At 41.3% G+C, this 25903-nt stretch overlaps 2 protein-coding genes across 2 annotated transcripts; one reads left to right on the forward strand and one right to left on the reverse strand.

Moving 5' to 3' along the window:
- Positions 1–365: 365 nt before the first annotated feature.
- Positions 366–1256, reverse strand: LOC119547145. The gene is made up of 2 exons (XM_037853859.1): positions 1017–1256; positions 366–949 (listed from the first exon to the last, which is right to left on the reverse strand). Exons 1-2 carry the CDS (start codon positions 1156–1158, stop codon positions 678–680), a joined length of 414 nt encoding a protein of 137 aa, XP_037709787.1. The 5' UTR covers positions 1159–1256; the 3' UTR covers positions 366–677.
- A 9369-nt stretch (positions 1257–10625) lies between these two features.
- Positions 10626–21635, forward strand: LOC119547454 (homeobox protein goosecoid). The gene is made up of 3 exons (XM_037854317.1): positions 10626–11564; positions 12778–13145; positions 20801–21635. The coding sequence occupies exons 1-3, from the start codon at positions 10943–10945 to the stop codon at positions 21080–21082; spliced, it is 1272 nt and encodes a 423-aa protein (XP_037710245.1). The 5' UTR covers positions 10626–10942; the 3' UTR covers positions 21083–21635.
- The last annotated feature ends 4268 nt before the right edge of the window (positions 21636–25903 follow it).

The raw sequence follows: 25903 nt of genomic DNA on the forward strand, positions 1-25903 counted from the left end.
CAGCAGACATTGTCTCTGACCCACAAAATGTCCTCCCTCCTACAGTTCCCTTTTAGTCATGCCCCAATTTGAAGCTTTCTTCTGGTTCTCCCTGCGCGATTATAAATGACATCGCATTAGTCTTGGTCGGGTTAATGTGCGTCTCCCTTGGCCAAAAAAGTCCAGTCCTCGCACAACTTCATTAGTGGAGAACCATGTGGGAATAACAGAATATCGGAGACAAGCTGGAGTTCCGGGAACAAAGTACAGTTGCTTTCTCGTCCTACGCAAAATTTGGTTCTCTCCTTCGGGCTTTCTCTTAGGAGAAATAAGGCATTGTTAGCTTACAAATTATTTTTACTCATCGCACACATTTAAAGACAATATTTTACATTATAAAGAATACATCCTCAAAGAGTGGTTCATTTATTGTGCAGCTTGTGGGGTAAAAACCATTTCCATATATACAAAAATTAAATACTAACTGAATCTTTTAGCTTATGATACCATACGATTACTTAGTCAATATTAGCCATTAAACATTTAGAAAAAGTGTAATAAAAAGTCAAATTTCTGTATCGCCAAATTCCTCCACTCAAAAGTTCTAAGTATTTGTATATATTGGAGGTTTTGTCTGATTTCTGAGGCAGATAGAGGATCGACTGACGGTCATCATCGATCTGAGCACAGAGGTTACTCTACTCCTTATCTAAAGAGTCGGTGGTTTGGGCAGCTCTTCGGTCCCTCAGTTCCTGCTGATGCTTGATGGTCACTTCCAGGAACTTGAGATACTCCTCGTCAACGGGTTCGATTTCCTCTTCCTCCGAGGAACTTTCATAGACATAGTCAAGACATGACGACGATCCAGTTTCCTCGGGAACATCCTCGTGGTCCTGATCCGGATTCGGATCTTCCTTAGAGCAGAGGCTCATAACATGATTGTGGTGCCATTCAAATAGACTTTGGTATACTATAGTGGGGGTGTACAATGGTGTTATCAAGATAAAATAATCTATGTAGATTATTATAATTAGTACTTTGAGCTACATTAGTCCACGGATCCCGATCTTGAGTGTTGTGGGGCCTGGGCTTCCCATTGCTTCTCCTTCTTCTTTTGCGCTGCTTGCTCCGTTTCCTGGTCCTTTTCCTGGCCATATCTTCCGATTTCCCGTTCTGCATTAGCTCCTTTATTATTTAAGCATTTGTCCAAGTGATCTGATCTTGGGATCTTTCATAAATATTCGTTCAACTTTTGTTTACGTCCCAGCAAAAACAACAAAAATAATCAAGTACTGCCAACTTATGTAAAAGTAAATAACAATCGAGTGACCATTTCAAAAAAAACAGATGAAGCAAAGGGTGGAAAGATCTATATTTTTCATAAAATATTATTTGTTTATCTTTTAATTAATTATAATTAACAATTTCCGTTTAATTTTGACGAAGTTAATACGACTATCGGTGCGAGGTAGCGTTGCCATTTAGATGGCAATGTAAGCGAAGTATAGATGGCGCTTCTGCTTAAAATGTTGCCAGAAATGACATGCAGAGGGCTAGATATGAACAACAGATGGCGGCACTATAGTCGGCTTGAAATTCAAAAATGAAATTTTAAAAATGAAAAATGTTACCAGGTCGGAAAAAATATGCCTCATATCAATGGAAGAGGAAGAACACATGGCGCCTTGATTCAAAAACAATGAAGTTTTTAGTTTCATAAAAGTGACAGAACGGAGGGCGAGAAGGTATAATAAAAAAAAAAATTAAATAAAAAAAATAATAATAAACTTGAGGGAAAACACGAAACGGGAAACATTTAAAAATATGTAAGCTATATTTATTTTTACAATAAAACAGCTTTATTAAAGTTTTTAATTTATCTTTCCCTCTTACAATAAAAAGCTCAACTAAAGTTTTGAATTAATCCTTAAAAAATATTTACAAATATTTTCTTACAAAAAATTACTGTAACATGCAGGCAATTAAATACTTTTTTCACTGAAATCAAACTACTCTATCTGTCCACTATATATGCTGATCTATAAATTCTTTATGTTTCTCAGGGTCGCTCACGACCTTTTTCGGCCAACCAACCGACTGACTTCCAAATTCTCGCTCAAACCTATCCGGCAAAGGGCAAGCGCAAAGTTAAGGCCGGAGCAGAAGCAGAAGCCAAGCCGGATCGGGTCAAAATCCAGATCCAAGCCAATCCCAGCCAGAAATAGAGCCAAGCCGACGGTAAGGGTAAGGCCTAAAGCCAGAGGAAAAGGCAGAGGAGTTTTGTTTTTCTTGCAAATTCAAATCCCGCGCTTATAGATCTCGGTCGAAGGAGTTCGGGCACAGAAACTGAAACTGGGATTAGGGCGGATCAATTTGGCTGTAGTGCGAATGCAAATTGGCCAGCGGTACGATTTAAATGAGGCGGCCAAACAAAGGCCACATTGATATAGACGATATAGAGTGCATCCTGCTGAGCCGGAACAAAAAGTCCGGGGACGTATGGATGCACTTCCACTTTACCTGCCCCGTGGGTTCATAAAGGAAAATTAGGTTTACACCTTCCCGGCCAATATGTTCATAAAACAATTTAGAGATTTACAAGGGGATCAACTGGAATGTGGTGCATCCACATCCATCCCATTCTGTATATATCCCGTACCTCTCCTTCCTTCCCGACTCTTAAGTGGGTGTGTTTGTATTGCGGTTTTAGTGTAACGAAAAAAGGCGCGTGGTTATGGTTATGGATATGGCTATGGATATGGATATCAGGGCCATCATCCCGCCCATCATCCCTCCCTTTTTCCAAAGCACTTCACACATGTTTACTTTGGCATTTTGCGGGGGCAACGAAAGCTCTTCATTTCCGATGAAGTAATATGCGTTCTGATAATATGAAAAACATCCTGCGGCCAGGATTTGCACGCACTTATTCCCTTTTAATGGACTTGGCCAGCGACTTTTTTGCCCGCATTTATTTTGCATATTTTTTGCGCGCACCGTTTTAAAAAAGTATATTTAATTCGAGTGGTTCTTATGTGTGTTGATAGCTAGGGAACTAGTTCAGCTTAAGTTGATTTATTTTTCGTTTGGTTCAAGATATTTTCTTTCTAAAAAAAGACTATAAAACCACTTGTACCAATTTATTGAAAGATGGAAACTTTTTAAGGGATTATTTAGTCAATATACAACTTAAAAGTCGTCTATAGTAATTTAGTTTTCAATATTAATATTTAAGATATTTAAGTAATACCCAAAATGTTGTAAGCATTTTAAATAAAATATAATGTTGATTTTTTTTAATAAAATGAATATGGTAAATTTTGCACTTTTGGAACCAGTTCCCATTCGGCCACTCGAAAATCTCAACGAGAATCCTCGCCGCGGGGAGCTGGGCGATTGCTACTTACTTGGGCTACATTAGGGACAATTTGCATTTGCACGGCTCGCAAATATATCTGTGGCCGCAGGACAAGAGGACAATCAGGACTATCGGAACAATCGGAAGATGGGAGGAATTCTCCACAGGTATCTGCATCTCGGTCACTTCTGTGGTGCGTGGGATTATAATTCTTGAGCATGGGATCAAAATAAAGCCTGCGGCCACCGAAAAGGGTAGCGAAAACAATAGATCGCGGAGGGTAGCGAAAGGATTTCGGGTCGGGGCAGGACAAGTTAGTAACTCTCATTACTTTAAATGGATTTCAATTAAGTTGCAAATTGATCGCGAAAACAATTGAGTCCCGTCGAGGCGTTTTGAGTGGTTCGGGCTTTGTGCTTTCTCGCAGGATGAAATTGAAAAGGCTGCCAGGACTAGTGCTAAGCCCAACAAAAGAGCTGCCTGCTCCTGATCCTTCTACTGCTCCTTGCTCTGTCATTTTCCATCGGATGGTGTTGTAGTAGGCGGAAAATAAGTAAAAAGGACAAATGAACGAACCGCTGCTCTTTTCATTCACTTGCACTCGGGAAAAACGTGCAAGCCATAGGGAAACCCTTTTTTTAACTTTCCAACATGATAGCCTATATTTATTTGTACAATGTTAATTATAGTGAATATTATTTTTTTGTTTGGAGCTTTGTATACACAATAAGCCTCTTCTGATTTTGGTAAAACGTTGCTTGAAATTTGAATATAGTGCTTATATCTGCGTTAGGTTTATCATTACGTATTAGTTATTTTCCATCACCGTTCATGTAAGTGTTAAAAAATGATACGGAAGAACCAAAAATTATTCTTAAATCAAAACGGAAAATGTATTATTTTTTAAGGTGTAATTGATTAGACGTCTTTAAAGATTTGGTTTATTTTGATTGTTAACCTATGTTATGAATAGATAGTTTTCGTCATTTTATTTTTATTTTAGCAAGTTATTAATTTTCGCTTAAAACTAATCGTTTTGGGAACCATTTTTCCAAGTGAACGAGGGTGACAGAATCAGCACCGGAATCAGAATCGAAAATGTTGGCTGCTTTCCGTCATCTGCTTTTGGACTGTAAGCGATATGCGAGCTGCAGGCAAAAGGACAGCTGCCGAAGCACTTGGCATCCATCGCAACTCCCCCACTTTTCCCAAGCCCAAGCGATACTCATAAATGACTGGCAGTTTTCCCAGCCAAAGGAGCAAGGGAGTCCTGCTGCTGACAGGATAACGAGATTTTTCAAGTGGTCCTCCACTTCACACCCTTTTTATTCAGATGCAGCGGTCCTTTGGCTGCTGCTGCTGAAATCAATCTAAATCTCAATCTCAATCTGAATCTCAAGCTAGTGCTGGTCCGGAGGTCTTAGCAGATTTCTCTCGCAATTAGTCGGCCGGGAAATGGAAAAGGCGCAAAAAACGATTTTCCAAGGACTTAAGCACGAACAGAGGGATAACACAGGTTCGGGGGAAATCGAGGGATATACCGAAATCCCAGGATCGTAGCAATCAAATGCGCATCACCAATCGCCGCAAAAACAAAGGGCGAACAAAATGAGACCAGTATGGCGGAGAGAGCATTTCTTTCTTTCTTCGGCGGGGCGTGTGATGGAGAAAGGGACAAAAAGCGAAACAAAAAATGAGCAGGAAAGTGGAAAATGGAGGGGGAAAGCCTCCTCCCCCTCCTCTCTGTTTGCCATACAACGGGGCTTATCCCGGCTGATCTTTGTTGCGATTTGCAACGGTCAATTGAAAGGAGACCGGGAAAACGATCAGCCAAATGGTTAGGAGCCCAGAACAGGACCTCAAAAACAGGACCTGGTCCTCTGGATAGCAGTTTTGTTTTGCTTAGTTTTTTATACTCGAGACAACATGGCAAATACCCAGGGAACACGGGGATAACAAGGAAATAAGGAATGAGACGGTAGAAGACGACTGGCCGGGGCAACACGGAGAAAAACAAACACGCCACACACGCCGCCAAAAAAGAGCCTCCATAGGAGCTGTTCTTACACTGGGCAAAAAAGTACAATAAAATCCTAAGCTAAAAAACGAGGCAGTAAATGCACAATTTGGGATACCACTTAAAAATTTTATGTTGGCTTTTGATCAGGAATTTTAAGTCCTACCAAATGGTAATTAATCCATTTTTTGGTACCAAAGTTGTATCTGAATTTATGTTTCACTAACATTAATTTTACTTAATTAAAAAAGTTTTCAGCTTACTTGATTAATTGAAAACTGCAGTTAAATATAATCCAATCGAATCTTCAGATGCCAAATAAATATTTCAAAACATGTTCTATTAACTTCAATTACTTGAAACTCAATACATTTATAAGTATTTTTCATCAACAAATTTGTCTCGTGTTTTTTGGATATGTACATTGTACATGCTTTGCAAATTGTTCTTTCAGTGTCCTCCGAATCCTGGGGCCCATATTTCTACTTACCCTTTACCGACTTTACAATGCTTAGGTTTGTTTGGTCCTATTTCTCTTTCGCGATTTGTTTGTTTGCCAATTTGTTTGGCTTTGTCTGAGGTGACGGATACGTCGAATCGGACCAGAAACATCTGAGATATCAGCAAGAGTATGAGATGTAGATGAATCGCAGTACCAGATTTGCCAAGAAAGAGTTAGGACAAACAGTAGGCACAAAGGGTCACAAAAACAGTGAAAAAGTGGTGAAAGGTCTTACCAAGCAAAGAAAACTCGGCTAATTAATTGAGTTGAAGTAATTTTCGGCAAAGAGTAAAAGTTCTTGCAAATGGGATTGCCTTTTATGAGGCTCCCTTTTTACCTCCTTCGTTCAGGATGTTTTCCCTGCCATTTCCACTTGACAAATATTTGACTGGCCATTCTCGCCCCTTTTCCACATTTTTTCCACCCACACACGCCCACAAAATATCCTCGGGTCACATAATTTAAATTTTTAATTACGCATCAAATCAACACGAACAATTATGACAGCCTAAAAGCAGAAAAGATGGGAGAGTTGTTTTGAATTTAATTTTGTTTTGAGAAAGGGGATGGAACAATTCCATTAGAGGAAAGATATAGGTATATATGGTAACTCAAATATGAATTTGAAGTACTCACTTATACTTCTTATTTCTAAATATAAAAATCAGTTTACTGTTTAAAATTCCAGATATAATTAGATCTTATATACATTTGTTTCCGGACAAATATTCAAATCCCAAATAATTAATTAGACTATTACCCATCCTGAACAACTAAATTGCCCGAGGCTTTAAACCAAAATTTGTTTGGAGGTTATCTGTCAATTGATTTCTCACTTGGTTTTATTATATTGCCCTATTCACTGGAGCCCTGAATTGAGGCATTATCCAGAAATATCTTCCCAAAGCAAATCAAACAAGACCGGAATCCCTCAGATAGCCCAATATCAAACAGCCCTGACCAAAGTGTGGCCTTGTTTACGCAAATACGAACCCAAAACACAGATCCTTGGGATGTGGAAAAAAGCAGCTGCTCCTGATGGCTGTATCCCCGTCTCTTTCAGCTTTATCTTCCATCTCTTTCCCGCTTGATCAAGCGATCCATTTGTCGACCATTTTGGTTTGCCTCACGCCCCGAATCATTCCCTCCATCGCATCCCATTCATCCGACCTATTTTCGGTTTTATTGCACCTTTTGTCTGCAGTCATCCCTCTCTTTCTGATCCGATCTGCCGTCTCTTTCCCCTTCTCGCCATGCGTAATCGATGCAATTTGCACGCTTACGCATATCGCAAGATTAAACTTATCCCTGATCCCTGAGCTGACTGATCCCTTGATGCGACTGCCATCGCCAGAAATTGCTTCCATTTTCTACACTGAAACTATTTAATTTATGAACTTTGAATTAATTTTCTCTTTCCCTTTTTTTCCTTATCAATTTCAGAGTTTTTTAAAGCTGGAAAGAAGAAAAGAAATAACATTTCCCATTATCTATTTTACATCGAAATAGCCGATGAATATCCATTTGCTCTTGATATTTTTTATGAGTTTGGCTATACAAAAGTTGAGATCTTTATCATATTCTACTTTCTCTGATTAATGGGTATTTCTAGACTATTTTTTCTTGTGTACCTCTGAGATCAGCCTGAAAAACCAAGACCGGATCGACTGTGCGACGTATAAAACGATATTTGGATTAAACATTTAATTGACTGCTGAGCAAAACCGGTGTGGCCATACATAGAGATATCACAGGGGGTTGCTGCTGCTGGCGGGGATTAGAGCCCGATTCCGATGTCGAGGCTTCATTACCATATCAATGTCGGCAGCAGGCGACTCAGCCGCAATGGCAAATCCTCAGCACGGGATTTAGATTTAGCTGCTGAATCCGAAGAATCTGATTCCGATTCTGGTGCGGATTCTGCTGCTGATTTCGATTTGGCTTCTCGGGGAAATTCGCTTAAATTTTTAACAAGACAAATACGCAAAGCACACGGCCACCTCCCTTACACCCCCATTTTCCTTCTTTTCCTTCGGTTTTTCCGCTTCTGGGAAACAATCATAGAGAGGGAGAGAGGGACAGACGTAGAAAGAGAGAGCGAGGAAAACTTTTCTAATTTTGCACAACTGGAAAATGTAGCCGTGGGCGTCGAAAGAGAAATGGCAACAGAAAATCGAAATAAAATCATCATCAGCGGGAGGGAGCCAAGAAAAAGTTCGGAGAAGACGATGATTTTTCCCCACGTTTTCCCTTCGCTTTTTTTTCCACATCGCTCAAATGGAAAAGTAGAAAAACCTTTTATTCCACAATGTTTGCTTAGTCCTCTGCCAATTGAACTTTTTCGCACAGCCAATCGAAGGGGTAGTGGCACAAAACCAAATACAATACTTAGACGAGTTAATTTAATTTTTTATTTAAAATTCAATCTGCGAACTAAAACAAAAGTGCGCAGCGAGTGGGGGAAAAATCAGGGCAGAGGTCAGAGTTAGGGGGGAAAGAATAAGAAAAATATCAAAAAGTTCCATTTGAAAAAAACCAGGAAAAATAATAGAAAAAGTGCAGCCCAACTTTTGAGCTTAGCTTTCTCTACCTCTTCTACTTGCCTTTCTCGACTCACATTTTCCTCTATTTTTACACCATCATCATCATCGGTTTTCCCGTCGGGAGTTTTTGGCCATGTAAGAAGTTCAGTGCAAAGGCAAATAGCGAAACCCCCGAGAAATGTGGGACGGAGAATCCACCGAGATTCGGAGAGCAGGAGAAGGTGGAAGCATCCTGGTCCTTTGGTCCTTCGGTCCTTGGCCTGCTTAATTATTCAATAATTTCTAAAAGCATTTGGCCACATTCGACGTCATCAGCCGTCATCCTTTCATCCTTTTGCAACATGTGACAGGACCGCTCCTCTTCTTCCTTTCCCCCGTAATCAGTTGAACACATATACCCCGGCACACACTCAAATATCTGCATTTATGTAAGCTTCCCTCTCAGGACCTCCCTTCCCCTCATATTACACTGAGCGAAATGCGTTAAAATTACGAGAATGGCATTTCCAACAGTTCTCTCCGGCGGCTGATGAGTCTTACTTGACGAACAGAGTAAACCAGTTTCAAGTTTCAAGTCATATAACAAACTATTTATTATTTCTTTTAAATTATTTTTCAAAGCGATTACTATTTTTAAAAATTCAAACAAGTTACTAAAAGTAGAATACTAATAAAGAATATAATAAAATAGAAAACAAATCTTAGCAAAGTAAACATGTATTGACGATTATATGAAGACCGGTACGTTTCAATTTTCTGTCTCTACTTTATAGTTGTAGTTTTATTAGTCACTCCGTAATACGATTTAAAAGGGGTTTCACCTTGTAAAATATTTCTCCGAGTGACCCCACTTTTGCACCCCCACATAGGTGACATTGTAAGGACTTTTCGCTTCATTCGCTTTTCCTGACTGGCTTTCCATTTGAGTTTGTGTGGGTGTGTGGCCTGCCAGAGTTGCATTTATCATTAGTCGTAGCTTAGCTTTTGTTTTCCTGCATTTGAGAAGGGGGCAGGGCACGAGTTCAACCCCAGGGGCCATTGGGGATTTTGCACTTGGGCATGTTTGATGTGGAAACTTTAGATTAAAATATTTTCATATGCACATACGATGTGGAACAATGGCGATGACGGTCGCCAAAGTGATGTAGATTATTGGAAGAGTGCGCCATGTATATATGCTGCCTCCAATCTTCAGTGAAATACCTACGTATATAGCCCTTAACCTCCAGAAGGAAGAACGGGAGAAAGATAAGGCTGGAGAAGGAAGCGCATCTCCGTGGGCGGATTGAGCGCATAATGATGTTTATGTGTTGCCAGAAACATAAAAGCATTAATTTAGTCATTATCTTCTTAAGATATAGCGTCGGCAGAGGCAGCGGAGAATCCGAATCCCCTAAAAGCGGAAAGAGAGCGTCAGGCTTTTCGCCACCCATAATTTTCATCAACATTTTTATGCTACCCCATACTACTTACTACTTACTCTGGGGAAAGAGAGAGAGAGCTGCTGTACAGCCGTCTCTTGCGCACCATCTTCCCTTCTCTTTCGCACCCTCGTCGGCTATCTCTTTCTCCTGGGGGCCGCGGGGTCTGTCAGTGATGACTTTATCTGTATAAATAACTGTCAGTGGTCCAAAGAAAGTAAGTAAAGAGCGGAAAAAATACGACAAAAATAAAGAAGAATTGGGGTGAAAGGTGGGGTTTTGTGAAGGGGACATTATCTCCGTAGCGCCATCTTTATCCAAGACCTCCTGGCAACCTTTAAGCTGGAGAACTGCGAGATGGGGACACCGACACCTTCAACCACCTAGCCACCAGCAGGAGCGAGAGAAAGAGCTATAGAGCGATAGAAAGAAAGGGAGGGAGGTTTGTAGAGAGAGACGTCCAAAGCCAGAGAGCATTACCAAACAATATGGTAGCGTTGAGGGCGTGGCGTCAGCCCGATTTCATTGGCTGAATCGCAAAAATGTCCGCTAAGAGAGAGAGTATATCAGTATCTGAGAGTCTGTATCTATATCTGTAGAGGAACTGGCCTGACGACTACTCAGTCGACAACTTGTCGGGCGGCACGCTCTCACAACAGTTTCGCAGCTCGAGCGGACAAGAAGGGTTTCCCGGTGGCTGAAGAACCTGTGGAAAAATCTCAAAAATCACGACGCGATTTAAGTGCGTGTTCCAAGTGCGGATTAACCAATTTTAACTTAATTAAATAGAGTTTTACCACGAATTGTGCAAGTCAGTGAGGAAAAGCCTAATAGACTCCCCAAAAATTAGCTTAGTGGATTTTTCTATATTAAAAAAGAGTTTTATAAACGATTTGTGCAACAACAAACCAGTGAGGAAAAAGCATTTTCCTGCTTGAAAGTTACAGAGACTCCTTCAAAATTCTCTCCTCACTGTGGACCCCTGGAGGAGGCGGTGGAGGCACCACCACCACTCCCAGCACCACGCCCGACATTCCGCCCTCGGCGAAGGCCAAGTTCAAGATCACCGTTGTGAGCACGCCTAGCCCCTCCCCGCCGCCCACGCCACCGCCTGCAGGCTCCATGTTGGCTCAAATGGTCGAGACCAATTCCCCGCCGGCGGGTTATACGCTCAAGAGATCGCCCAGCGATCTCGGCGAGCAGCAGCAGCCACCCAGGCAGATCTCTCGTTCGCCGGGCAACTCGGCCGCCTATCACCTGACCACCGCCATGCTCCTGAACTCCCAGCAATGCGGCTACCTGGGCCAGCGACTTCAATCAGTGCTCCAGCAGCAGCACGCCCAGTCCCAGAGTCAAACGCCCTCCTCCGATGATGGCAGCCAGTCTGGAGTCACCATTCTGGAGGAGGACAGGCGAGGAGGAGCCGCAGCCGCATCCCTCTTCACCATCGACAGCATCCTGGGCTCCAGACAACAGGGCGGAGGATCTGCCGCCAGCCAGGGAAACCACATCGGCAGCAATGGCAACCAGAACGGACTGACCCCGAACGGCATCAGTTTGGGACTGAAGAGGAGCGGCGCCGAGTCCCCCGCCTCGCCCAACTCGAACTCCAGCTCCAGCGCAGCCGCCAGTCCCATCCGACCGCAGAGGGTTCCTGCCATGCTGCAGCATCCTGGCCTGCACCTGGGTCACCTGGCGGCTGCGGCGGCAAGCGGTTTCGCCGCCTCTCCCTCGGACTTTTTAGGTAAGAAATAAGATATATTTTAAGTAGTTCTTCCATCTCATCTATTGGGATTATAGTGTGGAAACTTAAAAAATATAAACAGAACAGAACTTTCGCCAATCATCATAATTTTTAGGATACAACTTCGAAATATAAATCGTTTATGAGATAAGGAATCCCAACAGTCCATCATTTATTATCACTTTGACAATAGTAACTATAGTTGAAATTTGAAAAATATAAGTTTCTTGTTTTTTCCGACCCTTTAAAACGATCTAAAATATTTTTACGAGTGTTCGGCTTCCCTTCGAGCTTTAACTGTAAAAACACCTTGAGGGAACCCACTCATGCAGTCAGCAATCACCCAATCACCCATTCACCCACTCTCATCCTGACATCCTCATCCTCAACCACTGAACCGAATTGCTCTCACTCCCTGGCGAATCCTGAATGGCATTATTCATAATTAGGCAATGATCCGTGAAAGATGATTCCGCATTTGCCTTCCATTTCCCTTGCGATTTTGCGGTGAGAGGATTTGCATTGGGCTCTAAGTCTCAGATTCGGCTGGAAAGCCCGTGAAAACCTGGGTCTGGGGGTGGCTTTAAGATGGGCTCGGGTCTTGTGTTAATTCGAGCGTGGATCTCCGGCGGAGATTTATGCAGAATCCCGCTTAAATTCATTCAAAGGCTCCCCCGCAGGACATGAATATTAAAAACCTGGGCGCAACTTTTTTGCCCCAGCTTGCTGCAACCGGAAACGGAAATGGAAGCCTCACATGCGTTTACAACTGGGGTCAAAATAATAGATTCAGTTTTCGGATGTCCTTTGTATATTTCATCGAAGTAATTTTTAAGTATTTATAAGGGGTTATGAAATAACTTAAAAAGGTGTCTAAAAATATGCAACAATAACTTTTAAGTACATAAATCCAACGAATTCATTCTGAAAGAATGCATACTTTCGAACACATTTATAAGTAATTTTAAGGCCCCAGTAATTTCTGTGGCAACCCCTACTTTAATTTTTGCACTGCTACTTATTTTGCGTCTGCTGTACAGCCAACATGGCGGCCGTTTTATTTTCCGCGTTTCGTTATGCGCATTTTTAAGGATTTACCCAGGAATATTCCTTCTACCTCTCGCCGTCCCTCCTTCCAGCGCTTATATGATGATGATATGACTGTTATTACAGCCAGGGAATAATGAATTTTCCTCTTGTTTTTCCTACACAGTGGCGTACCCCAACTTTTATCCAAACTACATGCACGCGGCTGCGGTGGCACATGTGGCCGCTGCTCAGATGCAGGCGCATGTGAGTGGAGCAGCCGCCGGATTGGCGGGTCACGGGCACCACCCGCACCACCCCCACGGACATCCGCACCACCCACACCTGGGCGCCCACCACCACGGCCACGGGCAGCACCACCTGGGCCACCTGGGCCATGGACCGCCGCCGAAGAGGAAGCGTCGCCATCGCACCATCTTCACGGAGGAGCAGCTGGAGCAACTGGAGGCCACCTTCGACAAGACCCACTATCCGGATGTGGTGCTCAGGGAGCAGCTGGCCCTCAAAGTGGATCTGAAGGAGGAGAGAGTTGAGGTGAGCTAAAACCAAATCGTAAAATCTTAAGGGGGTCTTGAAATCTCTTGCAAAGGTGTCTCAAAGTATGCAACATTTATATATTTTCATACCGATAGGTTTGTACTGCATACTCTTAGGCACCTTTAAAAGTGATTTCATCATAACATTATAATGCCAGCATTTTTCACTTTGGATACGAGATTCTTAAAAATCATTGTTTCCCTCGTAGTAACCTCCCTTTCTCTCTGACCCACAACCTTTTCTTCTATTTGGCTCTAATTTCACGCTCGTTTTAATTCCCCGCGTGAAACCAATTGAGTGCTACACCCCCGCTCTCCTCCACTTAACCTTTATGAATCAGATTCCGAATCTGATTCTGAATCTGAATCTCTGGCATCTGCATCGCAATCTCCCCCTGAGAAATTCTCCTTGTTTATTTAGTTGTCAGCGGCGTACATTTTGCGGGGCTTCTCCGCCGGCGAAAGCAAAACAATGCCAATCCCAATGATTCACTTAATTTGGGTAATGGGACTTGGGATACAACCGCATGTTTAAACGGATGGCGATGGTTATTTGCTCGGTGGTTGTCCCTGAATCGTATCATTGGTAATGTAAATATGCCGGGATGCCCTTGTAAGTCCCACCCCGGGCGACCAGAGGGATAATATAAACCATCCCTTTGGCATCGGCACATCGGCAATTGTGATTCAAAGTCCATTAGTGTCGATGAAACCCGACAACAAACAAACAAATTGAGAGGTCACTAAGGAAGAAAGTGACGACAAGAGTTGACAATTCAATTTGTTCACATTGATGGGTGGCTATCTCGCGTCTTTGATAAGGATTAGCAACGCTTTCCGGGTTCCGGGACCCCTTAGTTTTCGTTTCCCTGGCAATATGTGTTTGTCAACCGGTCGAATGTTTAATCTAACCCATCTAACCCGTCCAACCCCGAATCGCCCTCACCTTTTGGAACGCAGGAAGGCGGACAAGTGCGACATTTGTTGACACTCGGCGGGGTGAAGGGGTGTGGGCTTATGTTTGGCCTTCAGCTTAAGACAACTTACACATTAACATTACTAACCATTTAGGATAATGAGAGGCGTGGCGTTACTTAACCCGCAGGCGAATTGACGCCCGCTTTTTGATTAGGCGACAAATTTAACCCGCGGCCAACATTGGAATCCTAAGCGGATTACGGAGCAGGTTGCACGTTCTGCAGTAAATTTGAAAAAAGGTGAGGAAATGATTTCCCAACTTTTCAACTAATTGGAAATCAGGGGATTCGAATCTGCTGCCTCATGGGGGCGACTAATTAACATACAACACACAAAAAGAGACTTCAAACTTGTCTCTGACAAGCAAAGTGGATGAAGAAAGAGACGGCAGCAATCCCCAATCCCCAAACCCCAAACCCCAAAACCCCAGTAAATCTTGTGCTCAGTCATCGCTCGTCATTGACTTAAGCAGCATAATCAACTTCAGCTCTGGCTTCCAACTTGGAACCTCGGCTTTTGTGACTGCTACTGTTTAGCATATTTGCATGCCGAGAGTTGCCACTCGAGGCCCCCCGAACCCCGCGATTCCGGGACAGTCGCTCTAAGACCCCAGTCGGACCATAAGTGGCAATAATTATTGAAAATCTTGCCTAAGACAAACAGCAGCAATAACAAAAGAGAAAACAGAAGGGAAAAAATGAACAAAATCGAAGCCTACACAATGGATACTCTAGCGGAAAAGAGTCCGTGCAGTTGGTGATCTGTTAGGTAACACATTTTATTTAAAGTCTTTAACAATGGTAGAGTATCCCCAACAAAAACGGATTAATACTAATTTAATCTTTAATGCCTTAAATAAAAAACCTTGTATTTGTAGATATAAAGCATATGATCAAGGAACTTTTAAGTTATTAACAAACACTCACAGAAAGTTAGACAACAAACCACTTATTCTCACTAAGTTATAGGTAAGATCTTCGCATACCAAAAATGCTAGCTATATCTTTGCGTAATGCTTGGTTCTCATAGGCTTCCTAACGAACTTATTGTAATTATTCAGTTCCCAGCCAAACCTCGTTCGGCATTTAAATGATCTGCTTATTTTGACTTCATCATTTACAATTATTATTTTTATTTAGACACTCGAGAGTCGGGTGGGTTCGGATCGGATTGGATTGGTTTGGATGGGATTGGATCGTAAAACAGTAGCCCTACCTGCAGAGCAAACAAACTCCTTCTCTTTGTCCGTCTGCCTCTCTTTTTTCGCCTTGCCTTCTTTGGTGCGTGCAAGTCAAATACGCCTAATCCCGCAGCTCAAGTGATCGAGGCGATTTGGTTCTCCGATCAGCCAGATAGAGAGGGACATATGTATATATATGGGAGGAATGCCTGGAGGGCATTTCAAATATTTGTCTTCGGTCGTCGCCAAGAAATTAGTAATCATCAGCTTGGCATAATTTGTGCTCCTCTCTCCGTTCGATCGCTCAACTCTATAAATATTGATGTTACCCCTTCTCAGACTTATAGAGAGAGTGGATGTGGAGAACGGCGAAGAATGTGCCCACTCATCATCATTCCTCGTCACTCCATTGTGTACTGATCTCTGTTGTGTCTGCTGTTTTCTCCTACTTTGTCGTTTTGTTTTGGCCAGGACTTGAAAAGGGCTTGTCACCCTACTGATACTATAGTATGCCTTTCTTTCAAGGATCATCCCATATATCTCAAGCGTTGCCGCTTTGAAGTTGCACAATTGAGAGGTCTCGACTTGAAAAGGGGTTCGGGCTCGGCACTTTCTGTTCCGGGGCCACCTGCGTTGGCAATTAACTAAAATATTGCTTCTGTATTATTATTATTATTGTTGTCTCTCCTTAGACACAATAAACACACCTCCTCCCCGATGTTTGTCTAGCCTCGAAATTGAATTAAAAACGGCAATGAGCTGGAATCAGCAGATTTCCGTTAATTTTACCCGAGGTCACAAACCACCCACAACCCACCACCCACTGGGTGAGCCACTCCACAACCCACAAATCTCACACCCTCTTTTTTCCGGTAAATGCTGTTGTTATAATTTTTCATAATTTTCCATTATTCAAACACTTGAGTTTCGAGGATGCGAATTCTCAGTTATCCCCCGGGAACTTTCGGGCAGCAAAGTGCGTTTATAACCTCGAGCGTTGGAAAATGGAAGGGGGTAAAGGACTTTTCCTTTTCCGACGGGGGACAGACGCTTTTCCCATGTTTGCTTTACAGTTTTGGCTGTCGAAGCGTGTAACCGTAGACAAATATTATCGCTGGGGGAGAAAATTGCCCCCGAAGCTGCATAAATTTACACAAAAAACGCAGTGGGTGGTGGAAAAGGTGGGAGGTGGGAGGACAGGTGCACTCCTCATTAAGCTCTTAAAAGGTCGCCCGTGTAGACGATTAGCTAAAAAAAAAGTTAATAAAAAAGACCATTTAAATACCTTTTTGAGGGCGAAAATTCCTTCGTTTTGATGGGTTTTCATCGGGTCTAAGTGACTGACGAAATATGAACATCGTTTTTGTGTCTTTTCAAGACATTTTTATAGAATTATTCCCTTATATTTATAATCCGCATTTTAACAAAATTTTATAGATGTGCTTCACTCACTCAATTTCAATTATTTAAGGTTTATAGAATCCATTTTATTGCCAGATAATTCTCAAACATAAAGACATTCTAGAGAACCGATTCTATATAAAAGGGATAGCTCTTTAATTAGTGCCCATGCACTTTTTAAACCCCACAATACACTCGAAAAAAAGGGAATGGGAATGTGCGTAACGAGCAATTTTCATGGGTGCGCGATTTTAATCCAACAACACGACGGAAACAGCGTCAACAATTTTCCAAAAAAGGTTGGATGGAAATTGGGAAAACGGGAAAAGGGGAGCTCCACCCATTTTGGTGACGAAGTTTCCGACCGACTTGTGTTGCCAATTTTCACTAATTAGAGCGACTGGCGAAAAGGCAGCCGCCATTTTGTGTTTTCCACCGCTCCACAACCATTTTCCACCCATTTCCCCCTCGTCTTAACCCCTTACTCCACATTTTTATTAAACCTCTCCTAGAGCCAGCCGAAAATGTGATTTCTCTCTTTTGTTTTTTGGTAGCCTGGCGTTTCCAATGTTTTTGGCTTTTGACGGGGACAAAATTTTCCGGTCCTGGAAAAACACGGAAAAATTAGAAGGCAAAATTCGAGAGAGCAGGTGCAGCGATTATCGAAGCGCAAAGTTATCATAGCAGTGCAACTATGTACTGCATTTTCGGAAACATTTCATGGTAATCCAGCCACGCAGTCAGCAGACTGGTCAAAAAACCCAAAAATAACACACACATCATGATGGTCAGTCTGCCAAAAAGACCCCGCCCACTGCATTTCCCAATTTCCCAAGGGGGAAAGGGGGGAAAACGAAAGGCGGCGTAAAGCGCTTTTGTAGTTAATTAAAAATCAACTGCCGTGGGTATGTTTGTTCAATGGATTTCATGCACGTTTTCGAATGTGTGCCGCTCTTCGGCCTTTTTGCCCTCTGGAGTTTCCACCGCCCCTCGATTTTCCTGCGGTATCAGCGATTTATGCGCTTTTGGATGAAAAATCTGTGGCAATATTTGCAGTGGCCAGTGGTTCCGCAGATCTCTCGACTCCAAGGCGCGAGCCAATGCATGTCAAGTTCGGAGCTTCCCGCCACGAAAAAATGCATCAGCTTCGCTTTTACACTGAAAGAATAGGAAAAAATACTAGGCAGTTCTTGAATAGCTTTTGCTTTTAAAAACTCATGACTGCAAGATCCCTAAAGCCATCAAAATAAAGACTTTTTGGATAAATTGTGATTAAAATATTTAAATTATTTGTTTCCTTATTTTGGATTTCCAAAAAGGTTGATAACATAGCTGTTAGTTAAACTTTAGTTTAGTCTGAGCGCTTAGAATGTAAAAAACATACTTTTTAAAATTCATTAATATTGTATTAAAAGAGTCTATAAAATGTGGTTTGATTGTTTTTCGAGTTGTATGCTGTCGTGATTGCCACATACATTTTTAGAGGTTTGAAATCATTTTAGAAGGCCCTGAAAAGTATGCTAAGACATATTTGGAATGAGAAAATCTACTGGATAAATGCGGAAATATTTTGGTTGATATTGAGACCAAATTTTCCAACCCCTTGTGTTTTATTAAAGAGGCTTTCCAATCTTATACATTTTTTGTCTCAGTGCAACACTGCAATTTCGCCATTTTGTTGGCATGTTGTCGAAGCCATCAATCAACATGGGAAATCGCCCACCACACAGATCCCCGATCCCCTGAACAGCCACTTTTTGCGCCTTTGTTTATTTAATTTCTCCAAATTTTCACTGCGATTTTTGCGAGCGTGCCAGCCAGCGAAAAGCGGCAAAAAACGCGCCTGCGGTTATGGCCAAATTGTTGTGCGTTAGTCAGATTTTAAACGCGTGGCGGGGGAGGGGCGTATGGAGGTTTGGATTTCCCCAGAACGGAAAACTCTGTTGGCCGTAAAAATTACGGGATTAGCAGAGCGAGCGCGTTTTTTCCGGCGCACACACGCGGCTCTCAAACTCTGGTTTTTGTAGTTCCGTCGGATTAGGGTTCAATATGGTTCGCTGGCTAACATTTAATTAAAATATGAAACTTTAATAACCCGCAAATGGCGAAAAACCCAATCAGGCGGTAAAAACCGCTAGCAGCAAAGTACGGATTTTTTTCGTTTTAGAATTTATGGATTAAAACTGTTGCATAGGTAATTATCGTTTTAGTTTGTGTGTTGACATAATTAAGCTGAGTAATTCCCATATTCATGGCTGCGAATTTTGAAAAACGCGACGCGTTTGTTGTTTTAATAACTTAAGCTCATAAAATTATGAAAATTATGAAAATAAATATGCAATATGTGTGGGAAAAGCGAGGGAGTTGTCAAAAATCTAATTAGGCCGAGTGGAAAGCGAAAAATAAATGAAAATATCAACTGACATTTAGCGAGGACATCAAACGCGTTGCCAACTGGCGAAAGTTCAAAGGTTACCAAGGCGAAACTCAAAAAATAAATCCTAAGCAAATAAGTAGAGGAAAAGCAGCTGCAAAAATGTACTCAAATTTAATGCAAACTTAAATGAGGTCGAATATGAATTCCCGAGCTGCAGATATATCCTTTTGCTTATAAGTTTAGCGCATTTCACCGTTTTCCACTTCCGCTTCCTCTGTTATTTCAACAAATTCAGTCGATTTGCTGCATAAACATTTCCCGAACCCCAGAGAAAACTCAACTTTTTCCTCGAATAATAACATTGTGGAAAATCAACTTTTCCACCGCTGCCTAATTGTTCTAATTAAACTTTTTCCTGGCTGGCGAATTTTCCCCAGTATTTATTCAGCAAATAATCAACAAACAGACGGACAAATAAACATATAGGGGTTGCAAATTCACCATTGCACTCGGATTGGATTGGGCAAATAGAGAATCGCAGGGAGAATCGCTGGGAGAACGCAGAGAAAGAGAGAAAAGACTCCGCCCTCCGAAGGAGAATGGGTTTTTGGGGGTAGCTTTGGGGGCTAATGACAAGACAGATGGGTTCACTGCCCACAAGGGTGATTACATAAGGGATTCCTATTCCTCTTCAGCATCATATCTTCCCCTTCCACCGAGAGAGATAACCTCCTGATGATGTTTAACCCCTAAGTCACTTCACAGCCGCCTTTTGTTTTAATTAACTAAGTAGCGGAGGGTGGGGGTACAGCCGAGAAAGGGGTTAAAGGTGGGGTATAAAAGGCAGGCGCAAAGGGCGTGGCCAAAGCCTAATTAAAAAGAAAAAAAGGTAAATCCAGCACAGAAAAAGCACACTCTCTCACTTCACCTGTCTAATAAACATGACATTTTTAAATTGTCCCATTTCCTTAATACAATTATTTTCAGATATATATTTAATGTCATAAATATTTATTTTCCATATCATTAAAAAGATGTTACAGCATGAAACAGGGGTTTCTCTTACCAATCATAAACCTTGCTACCCTATAAGTACATTTTTTTCCACCACTTTTTCCCTTTCCCTTCTTAGCCACCCCTTTCTGAATTCTCAATTAATTACAATTACAATAAGTCATCTCATTAAACCCAGAAAAAGAAGGAAAGTGAGTGGGGGTTGCAGTCCCTGGCAACGGACCAGAAGATAACCGCCAAGATTGAGAAAAAGAAGCCCTGGAAGAGCACAACAAAGGGGGAGTGGGTCGAAAAAATTACTTAAAATATTTATGAGCAGAAATCCCAAGCAGAATAGCGAATTTCCGAGCAAAACGGATGAAAGTGTTTTTGAAGCCCCGCGCTCAAAAGTAACCTAGGTAGCCACCCAAGCCACCTACCTACTGAATTATTATCCTTATCAGAGGAGTACAGTAAATATTGCCAAGAAAATAAACATTAACAACTTAAAAAGTTTAGATTAAACTTTAAAGTCACTAATATGCAGTGATTCAGACGGTTGAAGACAGTTTAAAATTATTTTGCTGCTTACTTTACACATTTATGCTTGTTTTAAAAACCAATTTCGATTTTTTGATAGACTTTTAACATTAAATTAAATTATACAGAACAATATTTATATTTTTTCGGTACTAATAGACTGTTTATCATCCTATTTTTCCAGGTGTGGTTCAAGAACCGTCGGGCCAAGTGGCGCAAGCAAAAACGCGAGGAGCAGGAGCGGCTGCGAAAACTGCAGGAGGAGCAATGTGGCAGCACCACCAACGGCACCACCGGAAACAACAACACCAACGGCGGAAGCGGCACCACCAGCTCCACCGGAAATGGTTCCGTATCCGTCAAATGCCCCGGATCCGATCACTATTCCGCGCAACTAGTGCACATCAAGAGCGATCCGAATGGGTATAGCGATGCCGACGAGTCCTCCGATCTGGAAGTGGCCTAAGAAGGGGTGTGGCTCTGGGTGTATATATGGAAGGATAGACATAAGTTTTAGGAGTATTTCTAGGGCCAGTTGATCACGACGGGGTTTATAAGTCATTTAAAATACGAAATACACGATTATTTTCTATTATTTAAATGATAAAGCAAACGTATTTATTTATGAAATTGTTTATACGACTGAGTACTTAAATTAAATAGTTCAAAGAGCAAATTGACTTTGCGATATCGGCCCTTAGCTCATAAGTTTTGTTTTGTAAATAGACAAGAAGACAGACCCATTTTTGAACATTTTTTGTTACTAAGTTATAAGTTGAAAAACGGAAAGGAAACGCCAGAAGAACTAGAAAAGTATCCTAATTACATTTAGTAAATTCTGTACAGTCACCTAATTGTATGTAAAGATGTATGTGCGCGAATGTATTGTATCAAACCAAGTGTGAATGCATTCTGTGGTAATTGTTTCGTGTCCTGTGTCCAAGTCCAAAGTTTATTGCATCTAGTATACAAATCTCCATAAAAGAGTTTTGATAATTAAGATAAGCACACATACCATACTAGACGAAAGTTAAGTGTCATTCCTCCAACGATTAATTCTAATGTTAAAACTAACTTATTGAAAACCGAAAATAAAACGAAAACTCGCCAAAAGTCAAAAACAAAAATTCCAAGAAAAGTTGTTTAACTCTGGATTGATGGGAAACTTTCGATGATAAGTGGGAAGACCCGGCGAGAAGCTTTCACACCTGCCACTCCAGGTAATAGGAGATGGAGATCCAGGGATAACTGGAAATGGGGCAGGAAAATGGGGGAAAACTGGGCGGAAAATGGGGGCGGCAGCGGTCAGCCTGTTAGCAGCTTCGATGGACACTTTGATGGCTTCGCCTCCAATCAATTCGCACACAGACAGGGGCCGCACAAAGGATCTGAAATGGGAATAGAGGATGGGGCACGAAAATCTATATGCATCTGCATCTCCTCCGCTCTGTGGCAGATGTATCTGCATGTCCTCTGCCGGCATTTGTTGGCCATTTTCATTCTTGCATTGCGAATTGGGGGACGTGCCAAAACAAGACGGGCAAGCCACTCAAATCATCCCCTGCACAGAGAGAATATGGTGTATGTATGTAAAAGTATAGATAGAACGATAACGAGATAGACAAAATAATTTTGGAAAACTGACAACAGAAAGCTGTTGAGATTCGAATTAAAATCGTGCCTTAAATATATAATCTATAGATCAGAACTAAAAATCGATTCTAAAAGCTGAGAAAAATATTATACGTAAAATATTTATGAAGTAAATGACTACTATAAAAAGGTTTATAATGGAAATAACTAAAATCGAGGTATAACTATAAAAATAATACCAGTTTTTAGGGGTCGATCAGGATTTATCAAGAAGGTAAATCATTAAAATGTTGAATTAGGCCCGAGATAATGAAATAATTCAGCAGTGTGTGCTTGGAAAGAAAGTTTATACTACTGGCCCAAGGACTAGCAATTTACAAGCAAAGAAAGAAGATCTAGCTCAGTTTTCTTAACCCGTTTTACAAAAGCATCAAAACGAATATTTTATATCATTATTTTAATACCATTTTATTTTTGTTAAGTGAAATGTTCTACCAGCTCACTCTCCTTCTGTCACCCCAAATTTGACTGAAAAATTGTCTCGTTTTGGGCTGTATTGTGTCCTTTTCAGCTTGTTTTTCTCCCCCATTTTTTTGTGTTTTTCTCTTTGGCAAAGTTTCCATCTTGTTATTTTCCTTTGCCAGAGCCGGAGCAGCAAGTTCAGGTTCACTCAGGTGAGAGACTCCGACGACTCGAATCGATGGCCAAAATTCAAATTCAAATTTATTCTATCTTGACCTGACTTGGCTCGTTCTCTTTTATTTGGTCCTCTGTTCCTGAGTCGCCATTTTGTGCCCAGTAATTCCCCTGGCTTTTATTTGCATAGGCCTATAGACCCATATACCATCCCAAATGATACGATCTCGAGTTACCCGCAATCTCCAATCCCGGGATCCTGGCTTCTGGTTTTTGCGTCGGGTTCTGTTTGCTGCCCGTTAATAGTTCGTGTAAAAATCTACAAATATTTGCACTCTATTAATTTTTCTGATTTCTTTTTTCACGTCCCGAACCGTTCTCGTGTTTCTTTTGTTTTTCTAGTGCACGCTTCGCATAATTTTTTCCGTTCCTGTTCTGTATCAACACGAAATTTAATATACACCCAGGCCCAAATTCCCCCCGCTCTCGCCAATTCGCTGCTATTTACTTGCATACAGACCAAAACGTTTTTTCGTATTTTAAAATAAAATGTGTACTTTTTAAGCTTTAGGTAAAGAGCGTTTCGAAAATATATGGTCTGGTTGGCCTTTAAAAATTGATATAAATCTACTTATTCCCCATTACAGATATAAATAAATTTATTGCTCATCATATTTGTATTTATATTATTTCCGAATTTGATTTATTTTTAGGTTTTTATCTCAAGCTCTTTTGGCTACATGGCTACTTCCCGACTTTTTATAACCTTCCTTTATAGTATTTAATATTGTATATAACAACTAAGCTTATCCTATCTTCGCTTTTCATTATATTTTGATCAGCTCAAAATCATTATTATATTTATGATTTTTTTAAAGATCCAATGAACAGATCAGATAATTAGAAAACTAGAATTGTAGTATTTAAATTTATTTTTGTGTTACGCACTGTATGAGGATATTAAAATATATACACACTTTTTATAACATTTTTTTCGACAGTTTTTCTGACCCCGCTTTGTGTATATGCAGCATATGAAATATTTACCCATTAAATTTGCCTTTAATTAAATGGGTTCGCCATCCTGGCACTTTTTTTCTTATTTATAGGAGCCAAGGGAGGAGGTCGACATTTCGTTTGTTGAAATAAAAATATTGTTAATTGCAATTTATTCACATGAACACCTCTCCGAGATCCAAATGGAAAAGAGGGGGCAAAAGTCATTTCAGTCGCATTCGATTTTAATATTTCATTATTTAATATTGCCCTGTTAGTTGGATGGAAAGGAGGTGGGCTGAAAATCGAATGCATATGCATAATGAATAACTCATTTGCCGACTGAGAGATTCAGGATTCATGAGTGTCGGGGGTCCAATTCCAGTGGCTAATTGGGAACGGATTGGCCAGGCCGAGGAATTATCGTGGAACATCGGAGCACTGCTCCGGGGAAGGATTAAAGCCGATTCCGGCTGCAATGATGCTGGGATGGGAACTGCCAGTAATATTCTTTTAAGATATTTGAATAAGAAAAAGTAGACAATTTAAATCCTCTTGACGCAGAGCCAGAAACGTTTTCATAATTAAATGTATTACCTTTTATATCAATCATTTAAATTAAAAAAGTTTTGTATGTTTTTCATTTAGGATTAAAATCTCCTAATAAATTACAATACACTTTATTATTAAGAATATTTTAAAGAAATAATTGTAAGTAACTTAAATAAATACCTACAAATATGCATACTGTAGGAAAACTACAAGTTTAAAGAACAAACTATTTTAGATGATTTATATATTCTTCACAAGAGTTCACAAAATGTTGTTTCCAATATATATTTGAAGGAGCTCGAGATGATTTTTCTAACCATCAATCATACGTTTCCCAGTGGTTGACCCACGACATAGCTCCTGGCAAGAATCCTCCTGTAGATTAGCAGGCGAAGCAGGTGAGTTTAATCCATAAAATGTGCGATTATTGCGTTTATGCGGCCCGGGGCGCATTCGATATAAAATATAAACAAACGTTAGAGAAATTACAGCACAAAAGCCGAGCAAGGAGCAGCTCTCAGCTCTCTCTCGCAGGACGTCCTTATATGTATAACACATATGGCTTGTATCGAACCCCCTGTATTCCGCATCCCTCTTCCATTCCTCTTCCTCGAAGGACCGACGCTTATTTGACTATCGATTAAAGTTTGTGGTCCTTGTGCACACAGCCCCGAGAAGCGAGTGCTCGAAATAATACCGAAGAAAAGATTTTCGATTAATTTTAAATGTGCCAGTAAAGGCGCAGAAGGAGGTTGAAAGGCTAGACAGAAAAAACGAATCTAGGGAGGGTTTAAAAATAAGAATAGTTCGTATAGAGCCTACAAAAATGATTTATAGTTGGAACAAAAACAAAGCGATTATGCCGTGTCGACATTTATAATAGTAGCATAATGGTTTTTCGAATTTCAAAGTCTTACATTTCTTTCAGACTTGCCAAATTCTTTTCGTCAGTTATTCCCCCACATCTTCAATCACTTTCAAAAAAGCCAACCGAATCTCACAGCGCATCGTTGCGCGGCCTCATAACAGAAGATTATCCAATGGCAACCGGTCGCGTCCTCATCCTCATCCTCATCGGCATCCAAGGGCCATCCGCCATCCGCCATGCCAACCCTCGACCGGGGATAATGAACTTTTTTGGCCATCCGAGCGTGTGCCGTTGGGTTTTTGGGTCTGTGGCCTGTCCGCCGCTGCGACATCCACCTCAGCCTCAATTAGCTTATTGTCCCCGTCATTGTCAGCTGCAAAATGGCAGCCGAAAGGGGATGGGGTGGGATGGGGTGGCTCTAGGTGGCCCTTGGCCTCGCAAAATCCACAAGGAGCTTGCCAAGGTGTTAAGCCAGCTGAGCCGGGTGCCCCCAGCACCGAATCTTTACCTCTGTCGGGCCTTTTGCCGCTCCATTCCCTTGAAAGCTTTGTCTTAAGTCCGGCAAGCTTTGCTGGTCCAACCGGAAGAGTCTTAATCAAGCCAAGCACCCTCACGTGATCAGTTCTGTTCATTATATATTTA

The sequence above is a fragment of the Drosophila subpulchrella genome, chromosome 2L (assembly GCF_014743375.2).
Source record: "Drosophila subpulchrella strain 33 F10 #4 breed RU33 chromosome 2L, RU_Dsub_v1.1 Primary Assembly, whole genome shotgun sequence".
NCBI lineage: Eukaryota > Metazoa > Arthropoda > Insecta > Diptera > Drosophilidae > Drosophila > Drosophila subpulchrella.